The 13,144-nt window shown below is 41.8% G+C and overlaps 1 protein-coding gene across 2 annotated transcripts in view; it reads right to left on the bottom strand.

Moving 5' to 3' along the window:
• Positions 1–5,365: 5,365 nt before the first annotated feature.
• Positions 5,366–13,144, bottom strand: part of trip10a (thyroid hormone receptor interactor 10a) — a 39,764-nt gene continuing 31,985 nt past the window's right edge. For both annotated transcript variants that reach the window (XM_080724068.1, XM_080724069.1), the window contains 3 exons: positions 9,386–9,477; positions 9,163–9,296; positions 5,366–7,715 (listed from right to left, as the gene is read on the bottom strand). In XM_080724068.1, coding sequence (XP_080580194.1) covers positions 7,564–7,715; positions 9,163–9,296; positions 9,386–9,477 — 378 coding nt within the window. In that variant the 3' untranslated portion in view covers positions 5,366–7,563. The remainder of the gene's footprint in view (positions 7,716–9,162; positions 9,297–9,385; positions 9,478–13,144) is intronic.

The raw sequence follows: 13,144 nt of genomic DNA, 5'->3' as shown, positions 1-13,144 counted from the left end.
ATATCACTGCAGTCTCATGGTGAAATACAGAGCATACAGATCCTTTACGGCACCAGAGCTTGATTAATAACATCTGTGTTTTGTCAATATTACTCTGGTATTCGTCTGTCCTGTGAGAATTACTAATGATCATCAGGTTGCTGCAATTTAAGAGATGGGTCATTGTAAAAAGCTGAAGTGTCTGAGCCATAAAATGAAATGGGGACAGCTAAATGGAGAGGTGAGCGGGCCCCATCCATTAGTTCCGCCAAAACATCCTTTGTGGAACAAAATGTTATTCACACACAGACAGTCAGACAGACACGCTCCGTAACTATGGCACCATACATAGCATGTCATCGCTGTCAGGTGGAAACCTTGTATGTTCAAAACTGTAACTTCCTAGAAAATGGGGAATACGATTTAGCATAACGTCGTTGTCGACGATAAGATAATAAGCTGTGTTCCAACATCCAATGTAGTTATTATATAGTCACAAGCTCTTGTTAATACTTTGGTTAAATATTTATAAAACCTGCAGACGTAACCACTTTCTGATGTTTTCTTTGTGCTACTTTTGTGTGTCACAGTAGAATGATGAAGTAGGGCATACATGGGCAACTGGCGGCCCGGGGGCCACATGCGGCCCCCACCTTCACTAAATGCGGCCCGCAGCTGTTACAATTCCAAACATGCAAACATGACCGTTTTAATTACTTCAGTCTATCTTAGTAGCTTAATGACTAGTATAGTAGTACTAAAATGTTAGTCTTTTTTTCATATCCAACATATTTGTATTTAGGTTCATAAAGTTAACATGAGTATAACTAAATGCATTTGAAATTAAATACAATTGTACATTTCAGGATTCCAATTAAAAAATAACAAAAATTATTCATGTTTCCAATTCAAAAGAAGCAAAAATAGAAGATCTACAAGCTCAAAACGTGTGAGATACTAGAAAGACAAAGTAGAACGTAGCAATATGCATTGTGGCCCTCTGGAGTGAAGGTGGAAATATAGTGGCCCTCACCATCATCAAAGTTGCCCACCCCTGAAGTGGGGCATTCTTTCACGAAAAAACATAAAAAGTTGAAATACGGAGATATGAGGTTTCAGCACCGATGTGTGCAGTAGCCTTCACATCATCACTCATTTCAACGACCACGCAACAACAGATTTATCTCATCTGATTACTCCATGTTAGCAGCACATTTGATTAAATCAACTCACTTAAAGCATGAATTATGGAATCAAGATGGATGTGCCTTCCTTTCCCCCCATGCCTTTATGCAAAATGTCATGTCGTTTCACTCTCATATGCCTGTAGTGTGATCTATAATGCATAGGTAGTTACCAATTTAAGATCCCCCAGCACATTAAAGACTTAGAAAAACCCATTTGGTGGATTCCAGGGCAAGCACAAAATACTTACATCTCAGTTCATTCAGTCAAAGTCATGAGCGATCCATTTTATGCAGTTGATCTAATTTGTCCCTTGAAGAACAGTGGTATTAAAGTGAAAATCAATGTTTTGTTAATTATTTGGCTCATCTGCTTTGGTTCGATGGATATGAGGGAAAACTCCGAATTGCAATCTACGGAGAATGTCACCTTGCCCATATTAAACATGTCTTAATCCCATATTAATCCAGTAGACAGTTTTAATATCTTCTTTAAAGGATACTATGCAGTGTAACAGAAGAAGGTGTCTTGTACTTCATATAGTGTGGTATCTGTAGCTTGATGGGACAGACATCTCCACGGGATCATTCCTATAAGCCTGTACTTTCCAAACCACTGGAGCAACTCTTTCCCCAACCCTACAGTGGATAAGAGAAAATTACATTATATGTGGAAAGCTTGGACAACAGTAATGTAGCACTGTTTCTCAACGTCTGGCCTGGGGATCACTGGGGGTCCAAATTGGACCTTAAAGGACAACTTTGTTTTTTTTAGGATTAATATTTTAGATTGTAATTAGAGAAAAGATGAGTGTTAAAATGTTTTCATTTACTGCTTTCTATTGTTTTAGCTATTTTAGTATTTTGATTTCAGTGGGTGGGGGCATGCGTACAAGTAGCTAGATATGTATATTTAGACACAATAAGCTGGCAATTTCTTTGTTACTATTTACACCAGCAGCCACACATCTGCCCATGGAAGATTGCTGTGCATCTTTGGAATGGGTTTATTGTGTCTAAAATACATAATTAGCCACTTGCATGCATGCCCCCAACCTGGGGCCATGCATGCAAATCAAAATAGTTAAAATCACTAAAACGATAGAAAGAAGTAAATGAAAACATTTTAACACTCATCTTTTCTTTTCTATAATGACTATCTAAAATATATTTTCACAATTTCTGCCTCTAATATTTGAGAATTTGGTCAATGTTTAACTTGTCATTTTAGAGTTATTAAAAAGTCCTTAAATTGTCACTTTAGAAATGTGCTTATACCCTCCATACTGGGGGTCCTGACCCTCAGGATGAGACCACTGGCCTAATCATGCATATCAAACTGTCTGACCTTGAATTGTAAAACTTTGATTCTCACATGATAAACGCTTTGCTATTGTATAGTCCTTCAGATGCACATCTGGCAGGGCTGCAGTGTCACACAGCGCTGCCTGACCGGTGACCGCATCACTCAGCACCTGTGTGTGTGTGTGGCAGTGGTGCCGAGTGATGCAGTGGTTTTCCCCAGCAACCACACGCTTTACCGCAACTGCTCGCATAGTGGCTAAGAGCCAGGGACGTGCTGGCCATTGGGAAAAGCGGGACAACTCCCGAACGGCCGGTTCATTCCCGGACCGGTCCAGGCTGGCCATTAGGAAAAAAATCAAAATAAAATGTCAGCCTTCGTTGCATTTTGGGGGCTGGGCGGCCAACAAAGTAAATGGTCACTGTCGTCGGGCAGAAACCTCGTATCTCAAAGTTTCACATTTGTAGATTTTTTTCGCAAAGCAAAGCCCTGCTTCATCATACAAGATTGTCGCACAAAAGTAGTGAAAACAGCAGATCTACAAGCACACAACGCCTCGCGGTGCGAGGCGTTGTGTGCTTGTAGATCTGCTGTTTTCACTAGTTTAAATCATTTTTTAAATGATTCATACAAAACAAACGGTTTTGGACATACAAGGTTTCCACCCGATAACGATGAAATATAACTCATGTAATTGGCCCACTGGCTTGTCACTTGTCATGATCTGAAATGGCAAATCTTTGAGTAGCAGCAGCGCATATAGAGAGAGATCTCTCTCTATAGCGCGCAATGAGGGCCTCTCCAACTCTTTTTTTCCCGGGCTGAATCAGGGACCCAGCACGTCCCTGCTAGGAGCAGCACAGCAGCCTTATGGAAAACGCTGACCTTTAACATACGCCCAGACTAAAGGCTTTGCATACAAATGACAGTCATCAATCAAATGACCAGTCACTCAATGCCAACCCACGACTCTAGCTGGGCGCGCAGGGGTGTCGCACCAAATTCTGGGCTCTGGGTACAAAGGATTCACTCACATTTTGTCCCTTTAACTATTGAAAAATAGCAGATATACAAGCTCACAGCGCGGCACCGAGTGCCACGCTGCGAGCTTGTAGATCTGCTATTTTTGAAAAATCGTGAAAATGTGTCTTTGAATATTTCCTTCTAAGTTTTTTTTTTTTTTTTGAAAAACCTATGTTTCTATGTCAGTGGTGCTCTAACCTTTTTCTATGTGAAGGACCCCCAAAATGATATGTATTTGGCCACGGACCCCCCCCCATCTCAAAATATTCAGTTCCAGGGACCCCCCCCCCAGAAGCAAAATTTTAGTTACAAATGTTCGCTTAAAAATACATTTGCACACATTTTCACGACTTTTCAAAAATAGCAGATCTACAAGATCGCAGCGCAGCACAGAGTGCCGCGCTGTGATCTTGTATATCTGCTATTTTTCAATAGCTAAAGTATAAAATACTTTAGGCCCCTCCTCCGTGGGCCCTAGTAACTCACTCCCACTCCCCCCCCCCCCCTCCCTTGTGACGCCCCTGGCTGGCCGCTGGCGGTCGGAGCCGAGCACGGCAGAGCCAACGATCCTCTGTGCCGTTTGTTTGAAGGGAAACACAAAAAAGGCCATGTTTTAATCCCATGTTTGACCAGCTCAATTTACTAGGCTTATTTGTTTGTCTGGTCTAGTAATCAGGCGATGGAGAGAGATGTGTGCTCCAGATTGGCATTAAAGTGCCCATTATACACAATATGGTTTTGAAGTACATGTTAATCATGCAAATAAAAATCATGTATACTGAATGCAAATTGTGAATAAAAGGGTTGCCGATTAATGGGCAATGTAGTTTCACCTGCCTACACCAACACTGAAGCAACATTGCCACCTACTGTGGCAGTGCTGCAAGTGCAAGAGATTGAGCAATTCTCTTTCAGCTCTTACCTTGAACCTAGACACATGAGGGGAAGGGAGGCTTCTAAGACAGTGGTTCTCAACCTGTGGGTCGGGACCCCCAGGGGGATCCTCAAATGATTTGGGGGGTCATGATTTTAAGACCTTTTAAATACCTAAACAAAACGTTATTGCATGAAAACTAAAATGTATATGAAAGACAGAAGAATTGTGAAAATAGCCGCTATACAAGCTCACCACAGCTCGCAGTGCGAGGCATTACAAGCTTATAGGTCGGATTAGAGATGTGCCGATTGATCGGTGAGTGATCGCGATTGGCCGATAATGCCTCTATCGGCTTTGATCGGTATGGGCTTTGCCTCTATCGGCTTTACCGATCTACAAGCTATTTTCACAATATGTATCTGTGGGACTGAATGCAACCTCAGCTTCAACTCCTACACGTTGAATTGGATACTATAGGACCTCAGCCTGCAATCGCCCTAATGTTTATACTTAATATACAATGTCAATGTTTTGTAAGAATAATCATTAAATATATAAATGCTGCTACAGTGACACAATAAATAGAAGAATTTATGGATTTGTCGCTGTGATCGGGAATAACGGTATCAGTAGATACTGATTCCAGTTGATCGGTATCGGACCCAAAAATCGCAATAAGAGCATCCCTAGATCGGATCATATTTATCTGTGAAACCGGGTCAAAATGTAATGCCTCAAACTCCTGCAATTCCAAGTGTTTATCGGGGTGGGGGGGTTTCCAGTTCAAATATGATTTGAAAAGTTTGAGAACCACTGTTCTAAGAGATCAAAACAAATAAATCATGAACACCATCAACTTTAAAAAATGTGCTTTACATTTATTTAGTCTTGAAAGCAGAAGACATTTTGTATGTAAATGCAGTATATACACACACAATGCTTTTTAACCTGAAAAAGGCACCAAGACCAATGAGTCAGTTAGATGAAGAGTGACCCTCCCGTCTGACTCAAAGACAACATAAAACAAGACATGGATTTATACAAGAGAGCGTGAAGCAAATAAAAATAAAAAATAAAGTAAAAATAAGTCTTATCACAAGGGTCTTTCAGTTATCTGCTCACAATGTAACAATCTTTATTTAAATGGTTATAAAGCTAATAAGACAATAGTGGTGTTGTGATAGCTAAAATATATATTATTTATTACATAAATACAATAAAGTCTTAACATTGTACATTTTTATGCCTGTATTATTTACGCATTGTGTGTGGCTAAAAACAGCCCCACCGAGTGCCGCACGAACGGGAAAAGAGCGAGCTTGAGAAGAAATCATTGAAACAAACTAAAATATCTGTTAAAACTTGAAATTCTTACCTTGAATGACGTACACGACCTTAATAAATTATATGTTTTCAGTACAAACATGAGATTCTAAACCGTTAGAAAATGTGAGCTGTGGTCCTGCCGAAGGGTCAATGGTTCCGACGGGTTGAACCATAACTAGGGATGGGACGATACGCGATATTATCGTTTATCGAGATAAAAAACACACGATAATCGTATCGCAGAGATTTAATTTGTTGTGATATCGTCCTCCATCATGCACAGGGATCAATTCACCTTTTATTTGCAGTTGTGAGGTTGTAGATCGGCTATTTTTTGGCAAATGTTCTGCCCCAGGATCATGGATCTTGGGGATATTTTATCGCGATATCGTAAATCGCAATTTTCTTGGTCTCAATAATCGTGATATGAAATTTTCATATCGTCCCATCCCTAACTGAAGATGATTGTCATCTGACCAGTTGTTACTACTGCCATGTGCATACAGGTCCTGTCATCTGACCGGTTGTTACTACTGCCGTGTGCATACAGGTCCTGTCATCTGACCGGTTGTTACTACTGCCATGTGCATACGGGTCCTGTCATCTGACCAGTTGTTACTACTGCCATGTGCATACAGGTCCTGTCATCTGACCACTACTGCATACATGTTGCGTGAGGTCAACATCTTTGGCCTCAGATGGCTAGAAATCCAGAAAAAAGGCGACTTCCAACAAAACAAGCTCTTAACGCCTACGTGACACCTCGCTCTGCGACGGCGTCGCTGGCCGGAAAAATAAATGAGCGATATGATTCAGGCTTTGTAAACACTTATGGTCTTCACTCCAACTATTAGCGAGGGCACTGTAACAGAGCTCAGCTCTTCCAAACGCTTTGGAAGACGACTTGGTTTTTTAGAACTGGGATTTGAGACTTCCTGTATTGGTTTAAATCAGGGTTTTTGGCAACCTTTTTGACTTGTAACAACGTAACAACCTTTATTTTGTACTTGTCTTCTTTAGAAATATTTTCAGGATGTAATGATCATTAAGACTCAAATAACCAATAACCCACGTATCTCCTAGACTCCCTCCCCAGTCAGAGTTAGGAGTTTGAATGAATGTATGTGCAGGATGTAATTTGTAGATAGATGGGAGTAGAATAACCGACTAAACTTTTTTTAATATTTAATTTAGTGAGTGTGACAGTGATCACCCTCCCCTGTGCCTAAGGTTGCCTACCCCTGGTTTAAATTATTCTGTGCTCAAAACTTTTTGGGATGTGGATCATTCACCCATGGGTCAGAGTGACAGAGTGCACGTCTGCTGTTTTTTTTTCTTTTTTCATGAATATTAACAAAAGTGAACAAGTGAGGTAACTTTCCCCCTAAGCGTAACCGGCTTCGGCACCAGTGTAGAAGTGGCAGCAGCATGCTAGCTCCTCTCTCGGAAGCCATTTACTTGCCAGCCTGTGGCAGGGCTAGCACTTACCAACCATAACTGTGCCTCAAATCCATTCACAATCCCTGCAGCTCCTTTCCTAACCACAGATGCAATAAAGTGATAACTCGTCAATAATGGTAATATAAAAAGGTGTGGTTTAGGTGGCTTAGGTGACTGATGGGATTACAAAGACTTTTGTAAGCCTGGCAGAACAAACGGTTAGCGTCGTTTCTCTCTCCGCATCGGTGACAAAAACACATGAGCCACACGCTTATGAAGAAATCAAAGCAACTCAATTGTTAGCCGTGGTCCACTCACAAACACACCAATGGTCCTGCCTTTAGTGCTGTGGTTTTCGTTGTGAATGGTCCCATTGGGGAGAGATCCGTGTAGTGTTCTGATTATTGGTTATCGGTGTCTTTGAGAACCTGTCACTTGCTGAGGGTGATGCTGACGTAGGAGGTCGGAATGTAGCCTTCATCACCGTTAGTCCTACGGACGCGGGTCCAACCGTCCCCTTTGTCCTCCTCCACCACTGCAAGTACCTCCCCCTCCTGCATAGCGATGGTCCCTTCACTGGCACCTGAGAAGGACAAGGACAGACTGAATCATAGGAACAAGCTCCGGAGTATTTGACTATGAACTAATGTAGGCCTGTCCCTGACTAAGGATTTGTATAGTCGAATCTGATTGCCCGAATATTGCCTATAGTCGACTGGCAGCCAACTATAGGCAACTACAAGGGGAAGAATATACTTTTTTTTTTTTTGCATGTTTTGAAGTTCCATTTGGGCTGTGGGACGTGCTTAATGTCTGATTTAACATATTATTGCTTGGTTTCTCCCAATAAATCATAATATATATCCCATTTCTTGAACTGAAGCGACACGTTAGTTTATGCAGGACACGGGAGTCGTCCCGCCCAGCTGTAGTCAGCTGTCAGTCAGCTCTGTTCTCATTCCACATTCTCCTATCTGCTGGTCATTATGTCACATGACTGCCATACTCCAATCAAAGCTCTCAATTAGTAGGGAAGGCTCCTTTAAATACGGCTTGCTTTCTCTACCTATGCTTGGTTTCCGAATCTTCGGAATCATTCACTGCTAGCTGCCTCCTCCACCCCAGCCTCCACCTTTGCACGATCAGTCTGGCTAAGCTCAAATACTTGTGATTATCTGATTAAAGTTATACCATGTAACTTTTTTTATAAAACAAATCTTAAAATTGTCCTAACTGTTAAATCGCTAAAGTTTTAGAACCCCCACTCTGTTATTTTCAGCTTCTGAAGCCTTCTCTTTATATGTTTTCTATGAGTTGTGAGGGGGGGAGAATTTCCCGGCAAAATGATGTCATCTCCCACATGATACACTACCGGCCAATCACAGCGCCGATCATACACCACCGGCCAATCACAGCGAGTCTTGCTGTCTCTAAAGGAAGTAGCTTCCCTCAGCAACTGTGTTTACATTGGTGAAGGAATCTTGCTTGCTACTCCCTCAATTCTGGTCTAAAAATGATGGGAGACGGCTCTACGGAATCGTATCGGCAAGGCGGAGGTGCTCGCGACGGCCGCGGTGGTCCGCGGACCCCCGTTCCGGTGGTCCGCGGCAACTCCGGCCGAAAAAAGCAATACCGCTACTGACCACTAGTTGAGCAGCTTCCACAGTACAGCTTTAAGTTACATGTCAATGTTGTTAAGCTCAAATACTGTGATTTTGACTAAGTTACATGTCAATGCATTGCTATTGTTCTGCAATTGTATGCCTATTTTTGTTTTGCTTAGAATGCTCAAAAAGCATGCACAAAATTCAGGGAGCATCTCCGAACACGGAGCCCTTTAATGCCAAGATTAACTGTATTCCATTTATGCAAGAAATGGTTAAATCTACTTAGACGTGAGTGTTCGTGACTAACTCTTTATTCGACTAGGAGATTGGTAGTCGACTAAGATTCCCTTGATCGATTAGTCGACTATTCGATGTCAGGTCTACTATGAACGTGTAAAGATTGAAGGATTAAAAAGGACGTACCGGGAAAGTTGTACATAGCTGTGCACTGGCCAATGGGAGCAGTCAGTTCCTCCTCTTCAAAGTCGTCATCAAATTCGGCGTAGATGGCTTGGGAGGGGTCAGGGGCACTTCCATCAGAGTGGGCTCCGTCAGGACTGTAGAGGAAAAGGCAGTTTCTGTGAAATAACGTCACAAACGCGTCAGCGTGACCGTTGGTTTGTGCGTTGGAAGCGGCCGATCTTACCTGTAAACATCGTGAGCACCGTTGTTGTTATTGAACGCTTGGGGTGTGTAGCGCAGCGTCTCCCCTCGACCTCCTGCCTCAGCCAGCCATGTCTATGGGAGAGAGACAAATACATAAAATAAAGACAATATACCTGTATATTTAATGCACCATATCAACTATTGATTTGTCTACACATATAGGATTATTCTGAGTTTAATTCCAGCAATACATGCCATACAAGACAGGACAGGACAGGACAGGACAGGGGAAACATGTCCCCTGTCCTGGGAAAGTTGTGGAAAGCTCAAAAACAGATAAATTGGTGAACTTTGGTGATATCATAATTAGGTCAAAAGGAGCATCCCCAAAAGGCTGAATTGTTCACAAGCAAGGATGGTGCGAGGTTACAATTTACAAATGTAAAATGTTGTCAGAGTGACTTACAAGTACAAACAAGCAATAAGCAGAGAACGGAGGAGCTCTAGTCAAGACAATAAACAACTAGGTAGGGGCACCTGCTGGCCTAGCGGTCCAGGCGCATACCACATACTGTAGGCTCTGATGCCTGACAGCACGTCACAGGTTCATGTCCCGGTCCCGACGTCCTTTGCTGCATGTCACTCCCCTTCTCTCTCTCCCCATTTCCTGTCTACCTACTGTACTTATCAATAAGATATGTGGAACGCACCCCCCTTTTTACCTACCACCACCTTTTCTACTCTGTATAGTGTTTTATATTTGTTGAGGATATTGTATTTTGGTGTTATTTTTTATGCTATTGAATAGATAGAATTACGATGGAAACAAGTCCTCAAGACTCGATTTCTGTCTAATAAAGTATTTAATCAAATTGGAGCGGTGTCCAGGGTGTTAACTCTTTTACTGCTTAAAACGAAAAAATCAGAGAAAAGGGGGAGACGTGAACCCTTTGGCTGGCGTGCTGTGGAATTCTGGAACATTTGGAGGGGCTTAACGTTCACCAACATCTTGACCGGATGAAGACCAGGTGTGCTGAATTTAGGATTTTAGTGAATAGTGTAATAATTGTATTTTGACCAATCTATGTGGTAGAGTATGTTAAAACAATAGTACACAAGAATGCTACACAAACTAAAGTCCTTATAGTGGTGCCGGCCCACGGCAGAATAATCTACATGGTAGTCTCCAATAGACAAGAATGTTTTGTTTTAGGACGCAGAGTGAGGAAACCAGTGTTTTAAATATGCCATTTTAAAACAATATAACTAACACAACTGGGGTGGTTGTATTTGTCTTCCTACTCTTGTCTATCCTGTGGTGTGGTAGGACCATTAATGGTTGACAAGTGTTACTGCCTTAACCCTTAAGTTCTGTTCAGATTCACTACACCTTTGTTCTGTTCGGGTCATTTTGACCCGGGGGATATTTGGTTTAAAAGTAACAACACTAATATACATTTTAACTTAACAAATCATCATGATACATTGACTTTGACTCAATACCAAACAATTCATATGATATATATGGTAAATGTTTGCATTTCTGCTTTGCTATATCACATTAAACACTAAAAGAGCTAGGCGTCTTTTACTGATTAAGCTAAACTTCATGTAAAAAAACTACTTTATTTAATACTTGGCAATATTGCTCATGCTTATAGGAAAAAATGAAAAACAGACAATGTTTTTATGAACTTTTTGGTTTTTTTTTCCAACATGCCCATTAATTGAATACTTGTGGTTCAAGAACAGGACGTCATTCTCACATAGAGCTGAACACACATGTGAACGGAAAGGGGCTTCGGAAGGGGGGTGTTAGAAGTGGGGGTGACTGTGTGTCTGTGTTTTAGATTAATACTGTGTATTTCTGTGCATCTGTGTCAAAATGACCCGAACAGCACTTAAGGTTCAAAAAATCTGAGGGGGGTGTAGCATGGGTGTAGTGCAAAAATATTTTTTTTACATGTTCATCTCAGAAGAATCTTTAAGGCCAGTGAGTTTCAGGTGGAAAACATTTAAACTTCTACCTTTTTTTTCCAAACGAAAACCGGTTCAAAATGACCCGAACAGAACTTAAGGGTTAAGGTAAAAATTCCATTTCTTCCCTGAGTGAGCAGACATGCTTTATTAGCTCTGTGGTTTGAGCTAGTAATGTTAAAACTGACCTAAAGAAGAACACACAATGGCTTTTTTTCTTCCCAAATAAAGAAGTTCCGACCATATTTTGGGGTGCAGGCTCTACCTCTTCAACAGTGAATCCCAGGTAGGATATGAATGTTACACAGTGCAGATTTAAAGTTCAACACTGTGTGGAGATTGCTTTGTCCCAACACTTTGAGAACAACGATTCTCAATGCACAATATCACTTTAAGGCCAAAAACCAACATTAAATGGCTGTGACCTTCAATCCCTCAGGCGACACTGCAATAAAAACAGACATCATTCTGAAATGGTTATTCAGGGCTCCGGAATTTGACCATTTTGGTTGCACAAGGTTGCCCTGGCCCCTATCCAGATTGTTCCCAGCGCAAAGTTCAAAAGCCACCATCTGTGATGGTATGGGGCCCATGGAGTGGGTAACTTGCACAACTGTGAAGGCACCATCAATTCTGAAAGGTTTTGGAGCTACACGCTGTGTGATGCCATCCAGCCAATGACTTTTCAGGGACATCCCTGCTTATTTCAGCAAGACAATACCAGGGCACATTCTGCATATGTTACAGCAGCGTGGCGCCACCTATGGTCCAGAGATGCATTGAAAACATGAGGCACAAGCACAACATAAATATTAACATATCAAATAACAATGCATACCATGGACTGTTGGAACAACTGAAGTCCTACATCAAGCAAGAATGGGTCATAATTCGCTTTCAAAACTACAACAATTAGTGTCGTGTTAGTTACGTGGTTAAAAGAAAATGTGATATACAGTAACACAGAGGTCTTGGCCAAGGGGGAATTCTTGACATGTTTGGTTTCCCACACAGGACACCAGGGTTCAAATCTCAGGTGCTACGTTGGGGCCATGACCCTTATTGGGTTTTCCCTAGGTCAAGAGGGGAGAATGTAGAAGAGTAGCTCAGCCTGAAGCCCAAAAGCCTAGTATCTCCTCTGGCCAAGGAGCGATTGCATCATGACCAAGGGGTGCATCTTTGGTTTCACACACGGAAGACCCGGGTTCGAATCTCGGGTGTTACACAGGCATCAAATTCAGAAACAGAATGAGTGGACATTTATAAAAAATCATCTGGAAAAATCATTCTGTTTTTGCGACCGTAGGTCAAAGCGTGTCCGCGTGTAGACGTGTACACATTTTTACAGTCTATGGGTTTGGCGCTCTTACATCATGCTCTGAAGTCACTGTGATATCCGGCACATCTTGTCCACGTACCGTGTAGCTCTGAAGGTCACACCTGACACTGTGGTTCCCTTGACACATCATTGTGACATCACAGGTGATATCACAGGTGACATCACCTATGTAAAAGTCCATATATGGGTATTCCCCTGAATCTCTTTTATGCCCATATATGAAGATTCCTGATGTCATCGATATATATCACTGGCCAGATGGCCAAGACATGGCCCATATCTGTGTGGCTGGTTCAGATAGGGATATCCATCTATGGGCATAAAATATATTGTATGTTGTGATGTCATGGGAACCACTAACAGAATCCCTTTTATGCCCATATATGGAGATCCCTGATGTCATCAATATTAAGCCCATATCTAACCGGACTTCATATGGGAATGCCCATATATGGAGGAAGACAGCCCATATCTGTGTCGCTG

The sequence above is a fragment of the Nannobrachium achirus genome (genome assembly GCF_963921795.1).
Source record: "Nannobrachium achirus genome assembly, chromosome: 4".
Classification (NCBI taxonomy): domain Eukaryota; kingdom Metazoa; phylum Chordata; class Actinopteri; order Myctophiformes; family Myctophidae; genus Nannobrachium; species Nannobrachium achirus.
This window is presented reverse-complemented; position numbering and strand designations above follow the sequence as displayed.